Here is a 24,475-nt window from a genome sequence, read left to right as displayed (position 1 = left end):
ACTACATGTCTAAGAACATGTGGGTCTGTAAAGCTGAGAAAGAACTGGGCTTCCAACTGCAGGTATCATCTCTGCGCCCCAGGAAAAATGCTCCCCTTACAACTGGGAGAGACCAAAAACCAAACCCAGTGCCATCAAGTCGATTCTGACTCACAGTGACCCTATAAGACAGAGTAGAACTGCCCCATAGAGTTTCCAAGGAGCGCGTGGCGGATTCAAACTGTCAACCCTTTGGTTAGCAGCCATAGCACTTAGCCACTACATCACCAGGGTTTGACACAGCTTAAATATCCCTTTCAAGTCAGCAGTGCATGACCAAATATCTTCCACTAACAAACAAAGCAAGGTAAGTCTTCCCTAGCACCCTCATTTCTCTTGGCCACCTACATAAAATCTGACTGAAAATATTTTCTAGAAGTACTTATTTTTTAAATTTTCTCCTGATGTTTCTTAGACACTGGGAGAACGTACAGAATTCAACGTTTAGGTGTCTTCTAGAAATGTGAAAAGTGTTCATATTTTATTTCCTGTCATGAGGGGCTGGCTGCATATTTAAAAAATAAAAAATGTCCACACACACACACTCCAAAAAAAGTATAACCCTCACTAGCAGTAACGTTGAAGGACCTCAGGTATTTCTTTAAAATGTAACGAAAAGACTAAAACCTACAAGTTGAAGTTATTTTTATTTTGGAAAAACTAGGATAGAGAGAATAGGAAAATCTTCCTATCCATGATCCAGTTCAAAAGAGAATGAGTGAGAACTGACATCAGTAATTTTTGTAATGTTGGGAAAATTAAGCAGCACAGAAACCTTTGCATGAAGGCACTCACTTACATGTGGACATATACACCTGCTTATGTAAGTACCCCTACGATGTGGGTATTATTACCTACTAAATATACTTGAACACTCTCATACCTGCAGACTCAAAATCTGGTCTAAAACGGGTCTCTTTTGGACTTCTTTCAACTAGGTTTAGTGAATGAAGAGCCAAACGAACCGTGCTGTGAAGCTGGCATTCCCCTAGAAAGGTCTGGAAGGGCCCTGGTTTTGGTTGATCCCCACTGAGAAATTTAATCTTTTCCCACTGATGTGAAATCTGATCTTCACTTTATTTACTGCACACAAAGAGTTAAGCCATTAATTAAGCACAAAAGTCCCCCTGAAGTACCTAGTCCATCTTTCAAAATCCTCAGATACAGAGTTACTAACCAGAACGACCACTATTCTCACCTCCCAGCTTGGGGGGGGGGAAGGAAGAGAAACTGCTTTAAATTAGTATCTACAATATGGTATTTTCCCCCCTTGGTTTCCTAATAGAAATGCGTAGTTTATGTCTATGACTAATGGAAAGAAAAATGTCAAATAATAATAGATCACTGCATTTTAATCTTTCATGGACTCTGAATATGAAACTACACACTTTTTTTTTTAACTGTAGGAGTTTCAGTTTCAAAACAAGGGCTTAGGATGCAAGCCTAAAGTCCTTTAGATGTTTCTATCGTTGATAAAATAACCTATCAAAGTGAAATAATTCATTTCTCTCTTTTTCTGAAGAAGGTAAAAACTCCTAATGAATTGTGAAATCACTGAAAGGAAGAGAGGCACAGCCAACGCAATGGCCACTGATGGCAGTTCTCCTCGCCTGGGAAGCCAGCCTGACAGTGTATAACGATTACTGAGTACTTATTATGCGTCAAGGGAGCCCTGGTGGCACAGTGGTTAAGAGCTCGGCTGCTAGCCAAAAGGTAGGCAGTTCGAATCCACTAGCCGCTCCTTGGAAACCCTTTGGGGCAGTTCTACTCCGTCCTATACGGCCACTATGAGTCAGAATCGACTCAATGGCAGGGGGTTTGGTTTTGGCTTTTACTGCGTGTAGAGCACAGAGCTCACGTTTAGATTTGACAGTCTGGCTCTCCAAGGAGTGAAAACTGGCAATACTTGGGAAACAGAGCAAAAGACAACATTTAAGATTCTGAGACTCAGTTAATACTCAAAAGGAGAGGATTATGAACAGAAAATTTTCCACTTTTTTCACCTTTTATTTTCTCAGCATTCAATAATGGTTTCTCAAATCTTCCAAGAGATTAAAAGCAGAAAGACCACAAGTACACCCATCCAGCACGTATCGTTCATTCTGCTCGTGTATTCATTCAACAAAACGTTTTTAAGTTCTTATGCTGTGCCATTTGTCCATATTACTGAAATATCACCTATTTTATATTAAATATTTGAAGAACAGTTGCATGAGACAGAGCTACAGAAAATACATCTAGTTAGGGTCTTTCCTCCACGGAGACTGTTTAATTCTTGCTTCATAAACTGGGCTCCAATTGTTAAGGTGGGCTAAGACACCTTAGGCAGCAGGGATATCTTTCGGCTCGCCACTAAAATCAAATATGTTTATTGAGAAAACCAAAAAGAAACACCAGTGAGCAATAACTGTGACATCAGGTGCTCCTGAGAAACTCTTGCTAAAAAGCTAAAATGACAACGGAAGCCATGTCTCAGTGCCTTCCTTTTCTTCAATGGCAACGGCCATGAGCTAATACAGTATCAGAACTTCACCTGTAGTTCAGGATTTTACTTCCCTATTTCTGCTTACAACCATCAATCATTCGCTGTTTAAGGACCTTTTGAACATAAAGCTCTCTAAGGCACAGAATGCCTTCCCTCTGTGCTCCAAACATACCAGAAACACGCTGGCAGCGCTCACTCAGCCAGCAATAACATCATACCACAGACAAGAAGCACGCACCAGGTAAGGTGTGAAAATCAGAACTCAGGAAGAGGGAAAACAATCGCAAAAGAGAAAAATGAACACTAGAGGAAGAAGCCCAAAGTACTCCTGTAAGCTGACACACAGGCACTTTTTTCCATGTTCAGATTTTAACAAATAAGCTGTCTGACTCCAAGAATACCGTGAGTTTTTCACATTTTCTAAGAACCGTGGTAGCTTTCCCATTACATCTGCAATCTCTTCTCCTTTTCTTCACCTTCCCCATCTGCTCCTTCCTCCCACTCCACCCTACATCTCATTTCCTGTCCCACTTCCTGCTTATCCCCTCTGCCACCGCACAAGTGATGACAGCCACTCTAGAGTCAGTCAATCTGCAGAAAGGAATAGGCCTATCACTGTTCTTTATTGTTCAAGTGGCTCACTCAGATGCGAGCTCCCTGGCACTTTCTACCAGCACCACCATATAAATGCTACTAAGGATAAATAAATTAACAAGCCAAGGGTAAGAGGCTGGGGTTTGAAAGAGACAAAAAAAATGTCCAATTACTTATTCTTTACAATACTAGTACAACCAAACCCACTGCCATTGAGTCAATTCTGACTCGTAGCAACCCTACAGGACACAGAAGAACTGCCCCATGGGGTTTCCAAGGCTATAACTCTTCACGGAAGCAGAATGTCACATCTTTCTCCCAAGCACTTCAACCGCTGTACCAGTAGGGCTCCTTCAAGGAATACAAACACGGTTGAAAAAATTAAATTCTGTATATCGAATCACTTTCATACTTACTTTTGTTGTGAAACTATTTTTTACATTTGTTACAGAAAGTATTAAAAATACTTTTTTCTACAAGAAAAAGATGAAAATAACATAAACTCATAACAAGCCCAACAACGCCTGCTGAGAAACAGGCCTTATCAAACCACTAGCCCATGTACAGTAGGTATTTAACGTTTCTCAGGAGGGATTATGATGACAGTGCCTTCAGGGCATGACAACGGTGTGGAACTTCTAATGAAAATAATAATAAGAACCAAGATATTACACTTAGAATTTTTTTTTTTTAAATACCTTCCTACCGATTGGGGTAGCAGAGGCAGAGATATTAAATGAACTAGCTTTCTTATAAAGAAAATTCCCAAGACTCTATGGCACTGGGTGTGGGTGTGGGTGTGGGTTACGAGTCTTATAATGAACACCATTAATTAATGTTCCTGACACTTGGAGAGGCAGAAATGAGCAAAACATGGTCGTACCACTCCTCACAAAGCCCACAGTCAAAACCAGTAACCAGCTGCCATCGAGTCAATTCCAACTCAAGGTGGCCCCGTATGTGTCAGAGTACAACTGTACTCCACAGGGTTTTCAATGCCTGATTTTTCAGCAACAGACCTCCAGGCCTTTCTTCCAAGAAGCCTCTCGGTGAACGTGAATCTCCAACCTTTCAGCTGGCAGCAGAGTGCATTAATCATTTGCACCACCCAGGGACTGAGAGACATAGAGTGCCTTCTTATACGATAAGAATGTAAGACATAAGATACAAGGGAAGGTTGTAGGAGGGGACACCCAGCACTTCCGGGGGCATCAGGAAGGGCTTTGTTTTTTCTTTCATTGAAACACTAAGCACCTACTGTAAGCCAGGCACTGTGCTGAGCGCTGAGGTTACAGAAATGAGTAAGACCAACCCTGGGCCTTACCCTCCTAGAGCTTACAGTCTATCAAGGAGGACAGTCAAGAGAGTTGAGTAATTTACTCAAGAGGCTATACAATTAAACTGGAGGGTACTTTTATGTGAAGAAAATTACAGGATGCTCTGTGATCATTTATCAGGGAAATTTAATCTCATCTTGGGGCCAGGGAAAGAGTCCCTAAGGAACCAGACCTGACAACCAAGACATGAAGGATTAGTACAACTTCCCTGGATGAACAGCAAGGAGAAAAGAATTCCAGAGAGAGCGAACAGCTTAGGTAAGGCCTCCGAAGGGGAAAAGAGCTTGCTCCTATGGAAGTGAATAAAGAGTGCCTACTTTTTTACAGGACTAGAGGAGAGTGGATGGGGACCAAAGTCAGAGAGACAAGCACGGGTGGGGTTTTGTAGGGTCTTCTCGGGCACATAAGACACACATGCAGAAATCTTTAAAGAGGAAGAGCAGTTCACAAAAAAGAACACCCTAGGCAAGCGCATGAAGACCGGTGAGCATGGCATGGGTGTACTCTACAGAACCACACATTAGTGGGAAATGTAACGTCAGGCAGGAGAAGGCCAAACAGTGAAGGGTTTCGCACTGCATGCAAAAAAAGACTTCATCCTGGTAGGGAAGTGTGAAGTTACTAAAAATTTTTTAGCAGCTGAGTGCTATCATTTCTGCATTTTAGTAAGATGGATCTGAGAACAGAAAGGAGCTAGATGGCAAGGCAGGAGACCAGCTTGTTAGGGAGAATAGTTAGAGGACTAATGCAATATTCTAGAGTGAAAGATGCTTTAGCCTGAACTTGGACCAAATAAAAAATTCCCACTAAAAGGAACAATTAGCCACATGTACCTAAAAAAGCCATTCATTCACAGAAATTCAGCACCAAAGAGGACCTTTTGAGATCATAAGGCACTGTAATAACCAACCAACCAAAAAGCAGGCCCTCTGTCATTCCAAATACCTACAGATTTCTAAATGTTGCCTGGGCACTGAGATTAGAGTTACAAATTTCTAAATGCTGCCTGGTAGGTAAGGATGGGATGGTGGGAGGACAGGGGTGCAGTACCAACCACAGACCAAAGATCATGACTCTATCCAAAGGATAAATCTCCTCTGTCACATCCTAAGGAGTGGTCTTTAAGTCTTTTGATCACCTCCTGTGAAAGGGAACTCACTACCTCACAGACGAGCTTGTTCCATTCCTGGATAATAGGTCCTAATATTGAGTAGAAATCTACCTCCTCATAACTTCTTCCCATGGGACCCAGAGTTTTGCCTCTTAATTCTTCTCCATAGGACTGACACTTCAAGTATCTGAAAATGGCATTTTCTCTCTTCCAGGTTAAAAATCCTGAAAGTCACTCAATTCCTCTGTGTGACCAGCTTAGGCTTGGTGACTCTCCTGGTCACACTCAACATAACCAGAACAAATTAGATGTGGCCAAACAGATCAAACCCAATGAAATTGTCACCCCACTTGCCTGTAAGTCAGACCAACATCCCGCTAGCCTTTTTTTTTTTTTTTTTTTAGCAATTCTATCAAGTATATTGACATGGGTCAACTTTAAATTTAACCCAGTCACCCAAGTCGGCCTTTCCTAAATGGTATTCCAAGAAATGTTAGTCCCACAAGAAGTTAGACATTAAAAGAAATAAAAAATACAGGTATGATTTGGCTAACACCTGTTAAACTGTAGGGCTTTTCAGAGCTTCAAATCTCAAAGAGAGTGGCTATACATACAGTGCCTCTCAAACAACTTTGCTCTGGAATATAAGATTAAAGCTCTTAGGAATACACTTTGAAAAACGCTACTAAATTTTTTCCCGCTGACGAGTTAAGCCTTTCCTTCTCCATTCTTACTTACGTTCTTCACTGTTATGTCCAACAAGCTTTCCAAGTCCAGTGCTGTCCAAGAGAACTTTCTGCCATGTTGGAAATGTTCTATACCTGTGCTAATATGCAGCCGCTAGCCTCTATGGGTGGATACCAAACACTAGAAATGCAATCAGTGGGACTGAGAAACTAAATTTTTAATATAATTTATATTTAAATAGCCACATATGGCCCGTGGCCACTACACTGGGCAATGCAGCTCTGATCGATCAAAATATTTTCAAGCTTAGCCCCTGTAGTAATAATCTAATCACTACCTAACGGAAAGTCAATGAAATGGGTCAGTTTTCTCAAAAACATTAATTTTTTGAGACACATACAGATAAAAGTTGGCATTGCTGTCCTTGGAAGGAAGCCCAAATTTAAACTTACAGGAAAAATGTTCTCTTTATAATCATCTTGCACACCTCCTGAGGGCAATCAGGCCATAATGCTACCATCTGGGTCTCAAGAAAACATCCAGTTGCCACCAAAATGCATGGTCATGTAGAACAAGCCAATTACTAGCTATCTATGGAGCATGGGACAGGATTATGCTCTCTGAATATATATTTTAAATAAACAGTTGCCCACATCTACCCTCAATGTGAAAATCAGAAAACTGAACAAAATCTATGTGTATTACTCATTTCTGGAAATTCTTTAGACATACAGCTCGGTCATAAAAGGTCACCAACGCTGACAGAACAGCCCTGGCCGGGAAGCAGACATGCTATGTGCAGGCTGCTGGCACTTAACAAATACTATCGAAAGATGGTCTTATGGGTGTCACTGCACGCTTCTCGGGGGATCTCTGGTGATTTCAGATTTCAGCCAAGCTCTCCTACATCAAACTATGTTAGCACAAGTCATTGATTCCTTACAAAGTTAACAAGCAATGAGATGAGTTAACCTGATGCCATCATGAGGCGAGAACACTGCCACCAGTGCATGTAACCACTGCGTTTCATTCATTTCCTCCCTAAGGCACAATAGGAAAGTGACTGGTCACATTTTTCAATTTCCATTTCACAATTATTCTATACATGCAAAATGTGGTACAGAGTAATTCAGTATTATATTAACTCAGGTGCCCAAATAATTGGCATCTGAAGACAGACCCATATCTCATGAAGTAGTAGAGTTTGTTTCCCATCAAGTTTATGGCTTGTTCAAAACCGAAATTCATGTATCGTTTGATATGACTTGGCTACACTAGCTTACTGAAATTAGAATTAAAATAAACGTGTATTATCACTAGTAGGTACCTGGGTATTCTTTTCCACCATTTAAATGCAATGTGGAACGCTCAATTAATCTGCAGAATTCCCGAGAAAACCACTAACTACCTGGTCCCACTTTTTAGAAAGGTTATGAGGTCAATACAGCCCAAGTTTTAAGTAAAAATTTACATCACAAAATATCCTAGTTGGAATATTCCCTTTTTCTTCAGCTAAATGTGTGGGTAAAAGTAAAAGCTTAAAAATTTCACTCCTAATTTTGCATTTATACTCTAAAATAATTTGAATGATCAGAGAGCCACTGTTCAATGTGGTAAAAAGGATGATTTGAACTCTCTACTTCATTTATTAAGTTATTTGCTTAAAATAACTAATGCAAGAAAGAAAAACCCAGCTCAGTTCACCTGTTAAGTCCAGGCCTCCCAGTGGGCTCCAGTGTCACTGTGAGGACCAGCCTACGGACTCCTCCACCAGCCTTGAAGCAGCCCGCTTTGGCCTCCAGCATGAACACAGGCCAAATAACTCGAAGAACAAGAAAACCTAGCTATGGAATTACAGAAAGGGAGGCGGGTATCCATTCTCCTTGGCACTGAATGACTGGGAACAAGTTGTAATTATCAGCTAAAAACAAGGTTAAAGATGAATGATGTCACTTCTCCAAAGGTAATAATGACCATGGTTTCAATAAGAATGCCACTGGTCATAAGCCACCATTTACTTTTCTCTCACCCTCTTCAGTAAGGTATATACATTTCAGGTTACTTCTGGCTATGGTGTGGAAAGGGTCTGAGGTCCAAGCTATTAAAATAGATCAAGTTTGATGCCACAAGTAAATCTACTGAGATAATTTTTCTGAGGGGTCTTAAAACTCCACAAAACCAAGAGTGACCTATACAATATAACTTCCATGATTTTGGGCAAAGTGGACAGTCAAAATTCTTGGTGCCGTTTTCTCCAGTTGAAGGACAAAACATATTCACAGTAGAGTATGTCTGAGATATATGAGGGAAGAAAGTTCGCTTTAAGGACTTACTTAAGCTGCCAAATGTTCCACTCATGAAAAAGAGATGTCTCCTTAACAACAACTTTCCTAGCCTCAAGTAGCATCTTCCTTCAAGTCTACTACAAAACACGGCAGGCCAACGTGTGATCAGTTATACCTTCCCCTTCAGTTGAGAGCTGTCCTAGAGAATCTTTGTATTCTTTTTAATATAAGCAATAAATACAAACTGTACATCTAGACCTAGAAAGGCTCCGTAACTCTTTGGATGGGTTCCTTTCCATCCCCTGTGAAATGAATGAATGATAAACAATACTGATGGGTGACTCTTCTCCGGCGTTTGAATTGTATGGAATAGACTCTATGACAAGAACTATGCATTTTTTAATATTTTGTGATAAATTAAATCAATCGTGATTATACAATCAGAGCTAGAGTTTGTCAAGACACACGATTAGTAATTATACTTTACTAACAGTATAAAGACACATTGTTAGTCTAATACAGCTTCCCTTCAAATCTACACTGAAAATAATAACAGTAATAATAATAACCATTATTTTTATTTTGTGTTATGCACTATGTTTCGTAACAATTTTTAGCTGTCCCCCGATACCTTGTCTCTTCCAGTACTGTAAGTTTTAGGTGGGCATAATGGCCAATCAGATAAGACTACATTTCCAGGTCTCTCATGCAGCTAGCTGTGGGCAGGTAACTAAGTGCTGGCCATTGAAGATGTCCGAAATCTAGGCATTTTCCACATTATACCCTTAAAATGAAAGGCATATTCTATTTAAGCAGGCAAATACCTGTACAAGGCAAGGTCACGGAAGTTCCACAGATACATCCAAGCTCTTGGAGGGACCGAACTGCTGGGCTGTGGGGACCATGGTCTCAGGGAACATCTAGCTCAACTGGCATAACATAGTTTATAAAGACAATGTTCTACATTCTACCTTGTTGAGTAGCGTCTGGAGTCTTAAAAGCCTGTGAGCGGCCATCTAAGATATTCCACTGGTCTCACCCCTTTGGGAGCAAGGAAGAATGAATAAAACCAAGGATACAAGGGAAAGATTAGTCAAAGGACTAATGGACCACATCTGCCATGACCTCCACCAGACTGAGTCCAGTACAACGAGAGGGTACCCAGCTACCACCACTGACTGCTCTGACAGCAATCACAGTAGAGGGTCCCGGACAAACACAGAGAAAAATACAGAACAAAATTCTAACTCACAAAAAAAGACCAAAGTTACTGGCCTGACAGAGACTGGAGAAACCCTGAGGGTATGGCCCCCAGACACCTTTTTAGCTCAATAATGAAGTCACTCCCAAGGTTCACCCTTCCGCCAAAGATTAGATAGCCGCATAAAACAAAATGAGACTACAGGGGCACACCAGCCCAGGGGCAAGGACTAGAAGGCAGGAGGGGACGGGAATGCTGGTAACAGGGATTCCGAGGTTGAGAAGGGAGAGTGCTGACATGTCATGGGGTTGTTAAACAATGTCATAAAACAATATGTGTACTAACTGTTTAATGAGAAACTAGTAGGTTCTGTAAGCCTTCATCTAAAGTACAATTAAATAAATAAATAAGCAGGCAAATATCTAGCTGGGTCCTTCACATTATCACTAACCCTCATAAAACAACCCTACAGTGTCGATAGCCCATCACACTATACGGATGAGGAAACTGAAGCCCAGGAAAGTGAAGTATTTTGTTCAACATTATAAAGGAAGCAAGTAGCTGAGCTAGGGTTTGGTTCTGGGCCTGTGTGACCTCATTATCAGACTGTCTTTCATGTAACATGGCTCTTCAAATCATCTCTGCTCCTGGTTACTGGTGTAACAAGTTTCTGAAAAATACAACTTTACCTCAGGAAAAGGTTTTCAACTGTAAGAGCAAATTTTCACCTACTGACCTACTGTCTGATGTTCTCAAAGATCTTTGGAACACATCGGTCACCATGAAAAAGACCCTGGTCCCTGTCTCAAAACAATCCTTGTAAATCTGCACGTTAATATTGACAACAGCTTTATTCATAACTGCCAAAAATTGGTGAATAATAGGTGAATAATAAACTCTGCTACAACCATACAATGGAGAATTTCTTCAGCAATAAAAAGAAATGAGCTATCAAGCCATGAATGACATGGAGAAACTTTAAACGCATATTGCTAAGTGAAAAAAAAGCCAGTCTGAAAAAGCTACGTACTGTATGACTCCAACTATAGGACAATCTAGAAGAGACAAAGCTGTAGAGACAATAAAAAGATCACTGGCAGCCAGAGGCTGGGGGGGGGGGGAGGAAATGAATAGGTAAAGCACAAGACACTTTTAGGGCAGTGACACCATCCTGTATGACACTATAATGGTAGAAATATGACATTATGCATTTGTCAAAACTCACAGGACCGTACAACACAAAAAATGAACACTAATGTAAACTATGGACTTTAGTTAATAATAATGTATTAATCAATACTGGTTCATCAATTATGACAGATACACCATTATCAGTGCAAGATGTTAAATAGGAGAAATTGTGGGCAGAGGAAAAGGGGGGTTTATAGGAACGCTCTATACTTTCTTACAATTTTTCTGTAAACCTAAAACTGCTCTAAAAAATTAAGTCTATTAAAACAGATTTTTTTTTTTTTTAATTACCCTTGTGGTCCAGAGAAGTAGAACTGCAAAAACCACAACTGTCCTTCAAAGCAGACCCTCAGCTCAGTGCCCACTATTTAATGCTTAACCCAGGAGGTTAAGACAAATATTCACTGGTTTTACAAAAAAAAATATTTCCTTGCTCTGAAAGATAATCTGTGTGGAGATGACTGCCCACTGGTGCATAAGTTCCTGAAGCTGTAAGGCCGAGCTAACTCACAAGAAGACTTGCCAGCCAGCTCCTTCTGAAATACTACCTTGAATCCTTCCCAGTTTTCATGCAAATCCCCTCCTCTCCAAATTTCTTAGGACCCAAATAATTTGGAATAGAATCCATTTCCCTGGAAGTACAATTGGAAAAGAAAAGAAAAAAAAGAAACAGGCATTTATGAAGTGTTCTATGCCAACCACTTTACATTTTAATAAGTATAACACTCATTATAAAGATGGGGTTATTCTCCCCATTCTATGGGAATGCTACAGCTCAGAGAGATCACCTTTCTGAACACACAATAAGAGGCAGAGCTGGTCTTATTCCAAATTAGCAGAAAGGCGGCATCTTCCTGCCAAGGTGTAACAACTGATGCGTAGTTGTCAATCCAGGTATGTTCCTGGAATGGGGGAGGAAGGGGGACATTGTTACTGAGACACAAGAGGAGAAACAGCACTTACTGGCATCCCTCACTTTTGCTGAAGGCCCATAAGGTCTAAGGTCAAAGCTATATTCTGAAATCTCTGGTGAAAATAAGAGTCCATACACATGAGCTACTTTTAAAAACAAAGCCAACTTCAGCTAAGCAGCCAGTTATCCTGAAAGTAGCCAGCCACCACCTGAATTGAGAAGCTGATTTTTCTAGATGGCTTTATGTTAAAACTCTATCCAAAACCACTGCTCTTCCTGAGGTGAGCTTTACAGATTGAACACCCATAGATCTATCACCTTTTGAATCTTTAGTTGCTGGTGGGGGAGAGGCAGGTGTTTGCTGAATTAGAAAAGTAATTCATGGCACTAGAAGAGAATCAACCTTGGGGCTACCTGTTGTCTCCCTGAAATTCTTAAGCTAGTTAGAGCCCTGGGTTCAGTTGTAATTTACTTTTGTTTCCCCCATAAGAACAACAGAGAGGAAGATAACCAAAAGGCAATGATTAAAAAGCAGGAGTGGTGTACAACTTATTGACAGCAACTACATTAATTATTTGTGCAACTCTACCCTTAATGTGCCATTTCCATCACCTTTATCCCCCCTTTCCCTCTCCCTCCTGCCCCTGGCAACCACTAATAAACTTTATTCTCTATACATTTGCCTTTCTCTTGACTTTTTATATAAATGAGATATATAATATTTGAAAAAAGTTAAATTGGCAAAAGTTGTGTGATATATTTACAGCAAAAAAAAAAAATAGAGCAGCTGCTGAGGCTGCTTATTATGTACAACCAAAAACTTCATGGGATAGGGTTTCTTGGTTTGGAGGTTTAGGGTCATGGTTTCATGGGACATCCCAGTTAATTGGCCTAATAATAGGTTAGTGCCTCTGTTCTACCTCCTAGTTCGAGGCGTAGTGCCTGGGGTCTTAAAAAGCTTGCAAGCAGCCATCCAAGGCACAACAACTGGTCTGGTACAACAGAGGAAGAAGGTGAGTCAGGAATAGGAGGAGGATATGGAATGTGTGGCTAATTACCTCCATGAACAACTGCCTACTTTGCCATAAGGCCAGAAGAACTGGATGGTGCCTGGCTATCATTACTTAACATTTTGATTAAAGAGTCCATAGAAAAATTCTGATCAAAACAGGGAAAACGCAGGATAGAATTTCAAATTTCATGGACTCCAGACTTCCTGGAGCCATGAAGACTGGATGAACCCCTACAACTATTGCCCTGAGATAATCCTTAAACGTTAAACCAAAAATATTCCCTGAAGTCTTCTTAAAACCAAAAGACAGCTTAACTAGTAAAATGAGCAATCAAGATGCATTGATAATTACTGGTCGTTAGAATGAGAAAGTTGGAAATGAAGAAGGATCGGTGTTTGGAAATTATGGCCCTGACAGAAAAAACACTGGATCATATGACAGAATTTTGCAAGACCAACGACTTATTCATTGGAAATAGCTTTTTTCAACAACATAAATGGCATCTATACATGTGGACCTCGCTGGATGGAATACACAGGAATCAAATCAACTACATCTGTGGAAGGGGACAATGGAGAAATTCATAACATCAGTCAGAACTAGGCCAGGGGTCAACTGCGGAAGAGACCATTAACTGCTCATCTGCAAGTTCAAGCTGAAGTAGAAGAAAATTAAAACAAGTCCACAAGAGCCAAACCACGACCTTGAGTATATCCCCCCGAATTTAGAGACCATCTATCTCAAAAACAGATTTGACATGCTGAACACTAATGACCGAAGACCAGGTGAGTTGTGGGATGATATCAAGGATATCACACATGATGAAACCAAAAGGTCATTAAAAAGACAGGAACAACAACAACAAAAAAAAAGACCAAAACAGATGTCAGCAAGAGACTCTGAAACTTGCTCTTGAACACAAGAGTAGCTAAAGCAAATGGAGGAAACGATGAAGTAAAAGAGCTGAACAGAATATTTCAAGGGGCGGCTCGAGAAGACAAAGTATTATAATGAAACGTGCAAAGACCTGGAGTTAGAAAACCAAAAGGGAAGAACACACCCAGCATTTCTCAAGCTGAAAGAACTGAAGAAAAAATTCAAGCCTTGAGTTGCAATTTTGAAGGATTCTATAGGTTAAAATATTGAACGATACAGGAAGCATCAAAAGAAGATAGAAAGAATACCAAAAAGAATTGGCTGACATTCAGTCATTTCAGGAGGTGGCATATGATCAAGAACTGATGGTTCTGAAGAAGTCCAAACTGCACTGAAGGCACTGGTGAAAAACAAGGCTCCAAGAATTGATGGAATACCAATTGAGATGCAGCACTGGAGGTAACCACCTGTCTACGCAAGAAATTTGAAGATGGCTACCTGGCCAACCAACTGTACAAGATCAATTATTTTTGCTCACTCCAAAGAAAGGTGATCCAACAGAATGCAGAAATTATCAAACAGTATCATTAATATCACCTGCAAGTAAAATTTTGCTTAAGAAAATTCAAAGGTGGTGGCAGCAGTTCAATAACAGGGAACTGCCAGCAGTTGAAGCCGATTCAGAAGAGGATGTGGAACAAGGGATATCACTGCTGATGTAAGATGGATCTTGGCTGAAAGCAAAGAATACCAGAAAGATGTTTACCTGTATTTTATTGACTATATAAAGGCATTTGACTATATGGATCATAACAAACTATGGACAACACTGCAAAGAATGGAATTCTAAAACACTTAATTGTGCTCACGAGGAACCTGTATATAGACCAAGAGGCAGTTGTTTGAACACGACAAGAGGATACTGCATGGTTTAAAGACACCATACTTATTCAGTCTATATGCTGAGTAAATTATTCAAGAAGCTGAACCATATGAAGAAGAACACAGCATTACAACTGGAGAATAAGTCATTAACAAACTGTGATATGCAGATGATACAACCTTGCTTGCTGAAAGCGAAGAGGACTTGAAGCACTTACTGATGAAGATCAAAGACTACAGACTTCAGTATGATTTACACTTCAACATAAAGAAAACAAAAGTCCTCACAACTGGACCATTTAACAACATCAACGATAAATGGAGAAAAGACTGAAGTTGTCAAGGATTTCATTTTACTTGGATCCACAATCAATGCCCATGGAAGCAGCAGTCAAGAAATCAAACGATGCACTGCATTGGGCAAATCTGCTGCAAAAGACCTCTTTCAAGTGTTAAAAAGCAAAGATGTCACTTTGAAGACTAAGGTGCACCTGATCCAAGCCATGGTATTTTCAATCACCTCAAATGCATGTGAAAGTTGGACAATGAATAAGGAAGACCGAAGAACTGATGCCTTTGGAATATGGTGCTGGTGAAGAATACTGAATATATTACGGACTGCCAGAAGAAGGAACAAATCTGTCTTGGAAGAAGTACAGCTAGAATGTTCCTTAGAAGCGAGGATGGCAAGGAGTCCTATCACGTATTTTGGACATGTTATCAGAAGGAACCAGTCCCTGGAGAAGGACATCATGCTTGGTAGAGGGTCAGTCAAAGAGAAAGATCCTCAACAAGATGAAATGACACAGTAGCAACAATTGTGAGGATGGCACAGGACAGGCAGTGTACATAAGGTCGCTCTCAGTCAGAACCCACTCGACAACACCTAACAACAGCAACTAGTAAAAAAAAAACTGCCTTGACTATTATGCTCTTTAAAGAACTATCTATATGGGATCAATTTGACAACAGCAACTCGAAAGATCAGTTAAGAACTTGAGGGGGCAGTGAATTTACGCTAATGGGGGAAAAACAATTCAGGGAAGAAAGGTAAGAATGGTAACATGACTTGAATAATGTAATCATTGCCACTGAATAGTACATGTAGAAACTGCTGAACTGGTATATAGTTTGCTGTGTATGTTCTCAACAACAACAACAAAATAAACTCTTAAAAAGAAAAAAAAAAAGCAGGAGTGAGTTGGTGGGGGGGGCCGGTCTAAAACCTCCCGAAAGGAAACACAGAGGTTCACTGCTGCTGCTGGAACAGTTAGTACTACTGCTGGTCAACATCAGGAGGTGCTTACGACGTGCTAAGCTGCACATGTCATTCTCATGGCAATCATATGCATTCCATGCTATTATTAACCTCATCCTACCGATGAGGAAACTGAGGCTTAGAGCAGCAAATCACTTGTTAAAGGTCACCCGGCTTAACTCAGTTAAGGTAAGCCACAGAATCTGTAACAGGCAAGTCAGGACTCTACCCAGATCTGACTATGTCATCATCCTGGCATCTCTTCCATAGGGAACTGCCAAGGAGGAGTTTTTATTTATAGTTCTTCCCCTGCAAACGAGACCCAAGGCAGGATAGAGAAAAGCTTCCCACTTACTATCTGGAGATTTGTCTTTTGAAGAAATTTGGGGGGGAAGGGGTATAGAATATAAATCAGTCTTACCCATTCCTAAAAAGGTAGAAGAAAGTGGGAGAAAAGAAAAGATGAAGACTGGTAATGCCCCAAAAAGTTTCCCTAAATTCTGACAAAGTATTAGGGATTCCAAGGGAAGTCTAGGAACTCTAAGTGATGCTTACTCACTTTAATGACAAGAGCTGGCAAGTGTGCTGTCTAATGCCCAAGACTTTGGAAGTGTCCACATGTGAGCATGATAACACATCATTCATTAAAATACATATTGGCCATGATTTTTTAATTATAATTTTAATAAAACTTAAGAGAAAAATACTTTTTCTGTGATCCTTACAACACAGACATACATTAGGTACTTTTAACCTATAACTATACAATTTTTTATACAATTTATTTCTAAAGAAAGTCTTATGTTTTAAGTTTACTTCCTAGCTGTTATTAAATACTATATAATAATTTTTTTCCCTTAATTTTAGAAAATGTGGCAAATCACACAAGCAATATTAAGCAGATATGCTGAGCAGAACATGGGGGTTAGATTAAAAAATAGACTTCACTGAGATGTAGGTAAGTTTACCTCTTATTCCCATCAAACTCCAAAAAAACCTGACTTCAGATGCTCAAAAATCCCTCTGGTTACTGTCCTGTAGCTTACACGCTAGTCTTCAGGGAATGTTTTTCTTTTTTCTAAATACGATCATTTAATTTTTACATAAAAACATTTTAAAATACATTCTAACAGCACAGCTGCCGTTTTGGCAGGGAGGCTGCCACACAGAGAGCCGGTGTTAAAGATCAGATTCAGACCTTCAGCCCTGGCACCGAGTGACGTCCACAGCCATGCAAGAGTGATTTTCCATGCCTCAGAAGAGACAGGAAATAGAATTCATCTTCCTCTAATAACCTGCCTCCTCCCCTCCCTCCAGATTACGGTCCATCTGGCCTCAGGGCAGAAGCGAGGAGTCTGATGCTCATGGAAAGCCCACAAGAGAAAACAAGATGGGCGATGTTCAGACATAAAACCTCAGGGAGGCCCTGATTTGGCTGGAACAAACAAGTCTGTGGCCCACACATTAAAAGATAGCCACAGAATTAATTGGAAAACCACGACATAAGTCATCGTACACGAATCAAGGATTTTAACCAAGAAATGCCAAAGTATTGGGCGGGGGAAGAAAACCAAAGTGGTGAGATTATGACGTCTATCCTCCCAGCCTAAAGCAGAAGCAAAGGGGTTTCCTGGATCTCCCCATGGCCTTCTGGTACAGGGCACAGCTCCCTTAGCATTTAATTCCAGTCCAGTATTGCTCAGTACCACCACCTTGCACCTTCTTGTCCTACCGGGCCTGCTCACACAAACAACCCAACTCCTGAGGGAAAACAACCTATTGGCAAGTCAGCTCCACCAACACTTCCAAGACCTCCTTCTACTTCTGAACATAACCCCACAGATCCTGCAGAAATGCTGTGGGAATAAAGCCATACCAGTGATCATACATAGGGGCCTGGGCCTGAAGTCTAGTATACCACCCCATGGATAATTCAAACTTTTCCCTGCCACCTTAGGGTATAACACGTCAGTGCAGCTCTGTGGGTTACACATTCTATCTCCACAGAGCAGAACTGCTTAAAATAAAAAGAAATACACACCAGTCTGGAGCAGGCTAAGGGCAGGCAGGCTTCCTAAAGAAATGCAAATACACCCCTTGACTCATTCATCACTCCATCTAATCTTAAAAAAAAAAACCAAACCCACTAAGTCAATTCCGACTCATGGCAACCCTACAGCACAGAATAGAACTGCCCCATAGGGTTGGTTTACAAGGAGCACCTGGTGGATCCGAACTGCTGATCCTCTGGTTAGCAGCCGTAGCTCTTAACCACTACGCCACCAGGGTTTCCCCATCTAATCTAGTCACTAGCAAATCCCGAGTAGAAATAGCAAAATGAGGCTAGGATTGGTGGTGGTTTTGTGGTCACTGCTAAAGGTGGATAAAGGACACAATACGGCTTTGTTGTTTGTGATCCAGAAGGCAGCTGAATGTTATAAATAGGGTCCATGGTTGTAATATGAGACCTCCCATGGGATATATACCTGATGAGGGGTACCCACGGTTACTGAAGCCTAACCCAGTTCTGACCAAATAAGAAGTCCCATGAGAATCCATGTATCTATAACACACATGCATGTTCAAACACTGCCTCCAGGCTGATATCAGATCAGTACATGCCTGCTGGTCGGCAGGCAGATGAACGGCTCTCCCAGAAAGCAATGACACAACACACTGCAAGGACAACTGGAAGAATGAAAGTGCCTCAGTGCCTTCTGGGCCCACAATGTAAAGCACTGCGGCTACAAGACATGCAAATCCTCCATTGGTAGCTTCTCCTTCTCATGGTCTGAGTGCATGAAGGACTCAGTGATACGGAACCAAAAATAAACTCTTTCCGGCACTCTCGCCTAAACTTTGCAACTACCAGAAGCAAGCAGGAAAACAAGTCACGAGGAAGCCATCATGCACTAGAAACCCATGTCCTCATTCTAGAGTGCGCGTTTGATAACGGCGTGCACGTCCACTGGTGGTAAGCAAAAGAAAGCTAGAACTACTCCCGGGGCCTTGGCACTACACAAAGGCCAGTTACCAAAGCCAAATTTTAAGAAAAGGGGTACCCAGAGAAGTGAGTCCATCTTGCATGTCTTTTCCCAAATGCACAGACAATATAAAGACTTAATTGGGTAGTAAGAAGTAGTATTTTTTAAAAGCAGCTAACCCAGAGTTTCATTACTATGTACAACTTTTCTACGTGATATTCCTTCTCAACTTTGAAGGCTCAGTGACAAAAGCGTACAACAAACTCTTGCCTCCCTGACAATGTTTCAATCTATCCTACTAGATGCCATTATGACAAACAGTCATAATTCAAAAAGTCATCGTACACTCTTACCCAGGGAATTCGAATGTTAATGAAGCCGGCTGGGGCAGGGAAGGGAGGGATGAAAAAAAAAGCCATCGTACAATGACAGCAAAATATTTTCACAACGGAATTTTGTGAAGCACATGAGAAAACGTTTCATTCTATAAACGCATTTAAATTACATTCCACTGAACATTAATAAGGTATAGAAGTTGTAATGAGAATACTGCATCTAAGAAATGTGAGATACAAACACCAAAAAGGCTGACAAGGCCAGGGAGTCAATTCCATGATCCCTTGTCTGCAAAACCACTAAGATGGCAACTTCTAGCCCACTGCCTGAAACCAACTGCCTTACCTCTTGGGACAGGAAAGGAATGACTTGTGCACAGATAGCATTCAGCCTCTTGACAATCTCTGCCTGTGAAAAAAAAAAAAGGAAAGCAATAAAAAGAACAGTCAGCTGGTTACGGATTCCCAAAATATTAACAGGATAATATTAAAACACACTTTATATTCTGGCTGGAGTATTTCCTAAGGAAGAGGAAAACGATCTCATCAGCAAGCCCGTTAAAAGGAGGCAGTGACAACAGTACCACATTAACGGCACAATTTATTAACCGGCATTCATCCTAAAAAGTTCACCTTCAAGCACCAGGACAACATAAAAAAGGAATTTAATTTTCAGGACTGGAAATCAGTTTCCAAAAGCTTTCACAACAGGACCCTTGTCCATTCTAATTTGGTTTTTCATAAAATCTGAAGCCTTTTTAAGAGTTTAGATAGTAAAAGGTACATTCATCCCTACATTCCAACTTCTCTCAATTAACAATTCATTAGATTTCTACGTGTGTGGCCTTTGCTTTAAATATAGCCACTGGGATTTTACACTCCAGTCCCCAACCTCCTGAAAGAATAATACTCAACCAAATTAGTTGATTAATTCAGATGCTCAGTTATAAACCACTGAGGCATGGGACGCTTTCTTCAACCGTAAAAATTTCCAGGGTTTTCGGGGTACAGAGGTTTAGAATATGCTAAAATCTTACTACACTTAGCAGAAAGCAATTTGTATGTATGTGGAGACTAGCCTTGGGAACATTAATTATCTTTGTACTGTAGATCTGCAGAAGTCCCAACAATGGCATAAAACTGAGTGTATTTTCTAGTAATTTCTGGCAACACAGAATTTTTACACCAATAGGACGCTACAGTAAGTTTCAAAAAAAAAAAAAAAGCCACCACTACAGGTTTCCTTTAAAAAGCTACCCAAAGCTTTACCAACTTTAGCCTAAATTTGTGTTTTCAGATGGCGCCTTATATACTTTGATATGTAATAGGTGAACACATAGTTGTTTATACACATACATACAAACTGGCTTATACTGTAATGATGGGGAGGGGAAAATCAGGGGTGAGAAGTGTAGAGGGGCAGAAAAAAAGTAAAGCAATTACTATTCCTGAGACATTCTTAAAATAAATCCCATCCAGGGTCAGTTCCTTATTTTACAAAGAGGACAGAAATGCTCTTTTTTCTTGCTAAGTCATTACCAGAATGACAGCCACCCTCTACTTGTGCAATCTAGGCTTCCTTCTTTCATCAGCAACCCTTTCGACTTTGCAGCTATGCAATCTTTTAAATGCCAGCTCCTTAAAAACTCTGCCAGCCAACAAAAAACAAATTCACCATGTAGTTTTCAAAACGAAGCTTTCCAGTCCAGCCTGCATTCTTCAGAGGGTGGACAAAAACCCAGCACCAATGAGGATCCGTGAATAAGGACCCAACTGTGCTGACCTGATTTAATTTACTGCACTGGCCCCATGGAGCATTTAGCTATCCTTTAAGAATGCTTAAACCACCATGAAAAGCTGCAATGGGAATCACCAAACCACTCCCCACCTGGACGAACATACCACAGTGGTTATGGGGTAAAATTCCAGGGTGAGCTAAGAAAATAGAGGAGCATTCACCAAGCTGAAAGCGCTGGGTCTCAAAGGCATTTGGTTGTTAAGCTTTTTGTAGGAAGAGGTGGAGGGGGAGAGAATAAAAGATAATGAGACACTTTGGGGCAGACCAAACTGATGATTCCAATGCTTAGAACCATCTGCCAAGCATATTTTCCTCATTATGTTGTTTACATAAATAAAAGAGTCCCTTGCTAGGAGGGTTGAAAAATGTGTGGGCACATAAGAAAACTGACTTCTTTAGTTTGTCTACATAATCTAGGCAATAAAAACTACTCTAAGGAAACTTACTCAACTGGCAAAATAAAGACCAAAGGGTATTTGCGCCTTCGTTTTGGACCTAGCCTATTTTAAGTTGAAGCAACCGGGTGGGGGGGGGGGGGGGGGAGGCTCTACACTTTCTTAAAAATTAATTTTAAAAGGAAAACCTTTTTTTTACCGATTCACGTTATGTTTACACTCAGACATAACAGAAAAAGAAGGAAGGAAACCTTCCAAACTTTTTTAGTTTGTTTTTTTAAGGTTTCCTTTTGTTTAAGACTTCTTAATTTCTTTAAGTTGTCATGCCAATGGATTTTCCTGGTCAGGCTAATTGGCAGCAGGGGAGGGTGGGGTGTCTGTGTGTGATTTCATAAAATTAAGCAGGTCATTCCTCACTTTGAAAGCTAAAGTTGCCTGGGAAACACGGCAGCTTCCATGGTCATCTAATTTTGCCTCTTTTGTCCCATAGGGCCCAGCTTTGGGGAGGCATCATTTATTTACAGGCCTTTCCACTGGGCTTCAACGATCAACCAATAATACTGTGGACACACACTTCTAATGGCCTATGTTTTGAAACTGAGTCTAATCTAATGGCGTGGGGCCCAAACTCCTTTTCCAGCACAGCCATTAAAGGATGTAGGTTATTGCTGTTGTCACCATTGATATTTGTCATTGTAATGTAATTAGGGCCCTAAAATGATGCATTACAGCCCTTGGCACAGCTTCTATTAAAATCTTTTCTTCTGCTCACTGAACTGCGACCTGCTTTCTGATGAATAACAGACAGACAGCTTTAGGGTAAGGAGCAGATTCATCAAACAAGTATTTTTCAGCTTTGGGGAAAGACAGGAGGGAAAAAAGGCAACGTGAGAGGAAAAGCTATGGTACACATTTGAATTTCATCTGACCGCTTGAAATTCTGATTGCGTCTGATGAGTCTTGCTTAGACAATATATTCCCAGTCTTTGAATCACATGGTTAATCAGGGCTCTAATCTGCTATCCACCAGTCTAGGCCAGCATTGTAGCTTCCAATCAAATTTATAGGTGATGTGGGTCATGCATCCCTGAGCAAGTACATTCACAGATACCCTATTTAAACATGAACAGATTCTGAAATACTGCTGTTAGGGTTACTGGATATTATAACGGTATTCGATGCTTTATGGAGATTGCTAAACTGTGTCTTTAGACGTCCATGATATTCTAAAATACCATTACTGGTCCCAATGAAGGACAACTGGTCATGTGAAAATATAACAAAAAGATCATTTTTGTGGCCACAATTTGTCATACGTTGACAGTTTTTGATACCTCTGTTGCCTTCCTCTATCCATCAAGACATTCATTTATAAAATAAGTAAAAAGGTCCACACATAATATTTTTCTACTGGCGACTATGGTTCTTTCTCCTCCTCCTCTAATCCCCCACCTTTACTCCACTCTCCAATAAAAAGAACCAATAAAAAATTATGATACCCCACCCCAAAGGAAGAGTTGGGGCAAAATATTTTAGAAAAAGGTTTTTTTTTTTTTTTTTTCTTTTAAAGGCATTCTACAGAAAGTCCTTAGCGATGCACTCAACATTTGGCACCTGAATACCAAGGAACCCACCCGCCATAACTCTAAAGCGGCGACGGACGCGCAGACTAGTAGTAGCATGACCAGTTAGTAATTAAACAGGAAAACACTGAGAAGAACCTTTCATCACTTTTTTCTTCACTCTCCACCTAAAAAGTCATTGGAAAATTTATTAACTGCTTTGTATCCTGAGAAAGCAATGGCATATGTTGAAAAGAATGCCACAATTAAATGGTTAGAATAACAAGTGCACAATACCTAGTATCTATTTTATCACATGTGACAAACGACACTGGTCAGCTAAGTAAGATGAAAACCTAGTAAGCCTACACGTGCATTCAGTCACACCCCCTCAAATGGTCCTAACGTAATAAAAATCTAATTTTTATTTAGAATACAACCGCTTATTTACTTTCCTTTAAAAAATTAAAAAGACTTTATTTTAACAACATAATAACCTGGAGAGAAAATACCAGTAACTTTCTGTTAGTAATCAGAGATGTATCACAAGTGATTGCTGGTTTAAAAAAATGTTAGCCCTTTTCAGTTGTTCATCAAAACAGAGGCACTACTACTACATAGAGACTACTTGAAACAAAATAAAAACAAGCTATTGCTAGGAACCCATTTCAAAAGTCAGACCTCCCAAAACAAATAAATAAATAGATGCAAATAAGCAATTACAGTCTCAGGAAAAAAAATATTAAAGATGAATCTATTTTACTATTCAATGTTGATCAAGGATATATACTTACCTGTTAAATATAAACACTTTAACAGGGGGAGGGAAGAGAAAAATTCCTAAATCCTTTTCTGGAATAAGTACAAATAAATCTCACAATCCTCGCCTTCCATGCTTACTTCAATACAGAACCAACATCGCAATTTTTTATTACAATCGAAAAATAATTTTGATTTGTTCCAAATTTCTGTGGAAATTGCACAACTTCTGGAACTGATACTGCCTGCCCTTAGATGGAAAAGCCAGAGGACTTGAGAAATTCTTCCCAACTTCATAAAAATCGAGACTAATCATAAAAGAGAAATATATTCGAGGTACTTTTTCCTCTAAACTGCCAACTCAGTTTTCACCTTGTCATCAAAACTCAACTTTACAAAAGAGACAAAAACTGTAACGGATAAAACTAATTTTAATGTGCATTTAAAAAAAAAAAAAAAAAATCCCAGCCTGGAACAAGGCTTGGAGCAGATTCAGACCCAAAAGCACTGTCAGCATTGCTGGTGAGTTGGCAAACCGGATGGCTAAGTTTTATTTTAGTTTAGGTGCTTATTTTGCACAAAATATTTAGCAATGCTTTAATAAACCAATAATATAAAGTGATAAGATGATCAGAAACAATTTAACAGGACACCTATCAGTTTAGGACTGATTCAAACTTCCGAGAGCTTTTTTTGCAAATTATTACCATGGTTTTTAAAAGCCCTTCCTATCCCACCTCCTCCAATGAGAAAGAGGCACTGTGGAGGGG

At 40.2% G+C, this 24,475-nt stretch overlaps 1 protein-coding gene across 8 annotated transcripts in view; it reads right to left on the bottom strand.

Moving 5' to 3' along the window:
- Nucleotides 1-24,475, bottom strand: part of LOC126083414 (transducin-like enhancer protein 4) — a 164,564-nt gene that overhangs the window by 101,941 nt on the left and 38,148 nt on the right. For all 8 annotated transcript variants that reach the window (XM_049897172.1, XM_049897173.1, XM_049897176.1 and 5 more), the window contains exon 5: nt 19,538-19,600. In XM_049897172.1, the coding sequence (XP_049753129.1) occupies nt 19,538-19,600 (63 nt within the window). The remainder of the gene's footprint in view (nt 1-19,537; nt 19,601-24,475) is intronic.

This window comes from Elephas maximus, chromosome 9 (assembly GCF_024166365.1).
Source record: "Elephas maximus indicus isolate mEleMax1 chromosome 9, mEleMax1 primary haplotype, whole genome shotgun sequence".
Lineage (NCBI taxonomy): Eukaryota > Metazoa > Chordata > Mammalia > Proboscidea > Elephantidae > Elephas > Elephas maximus.
This window is presented reverse-complemented; position numbering and strand designations above follow the sequence as displayed.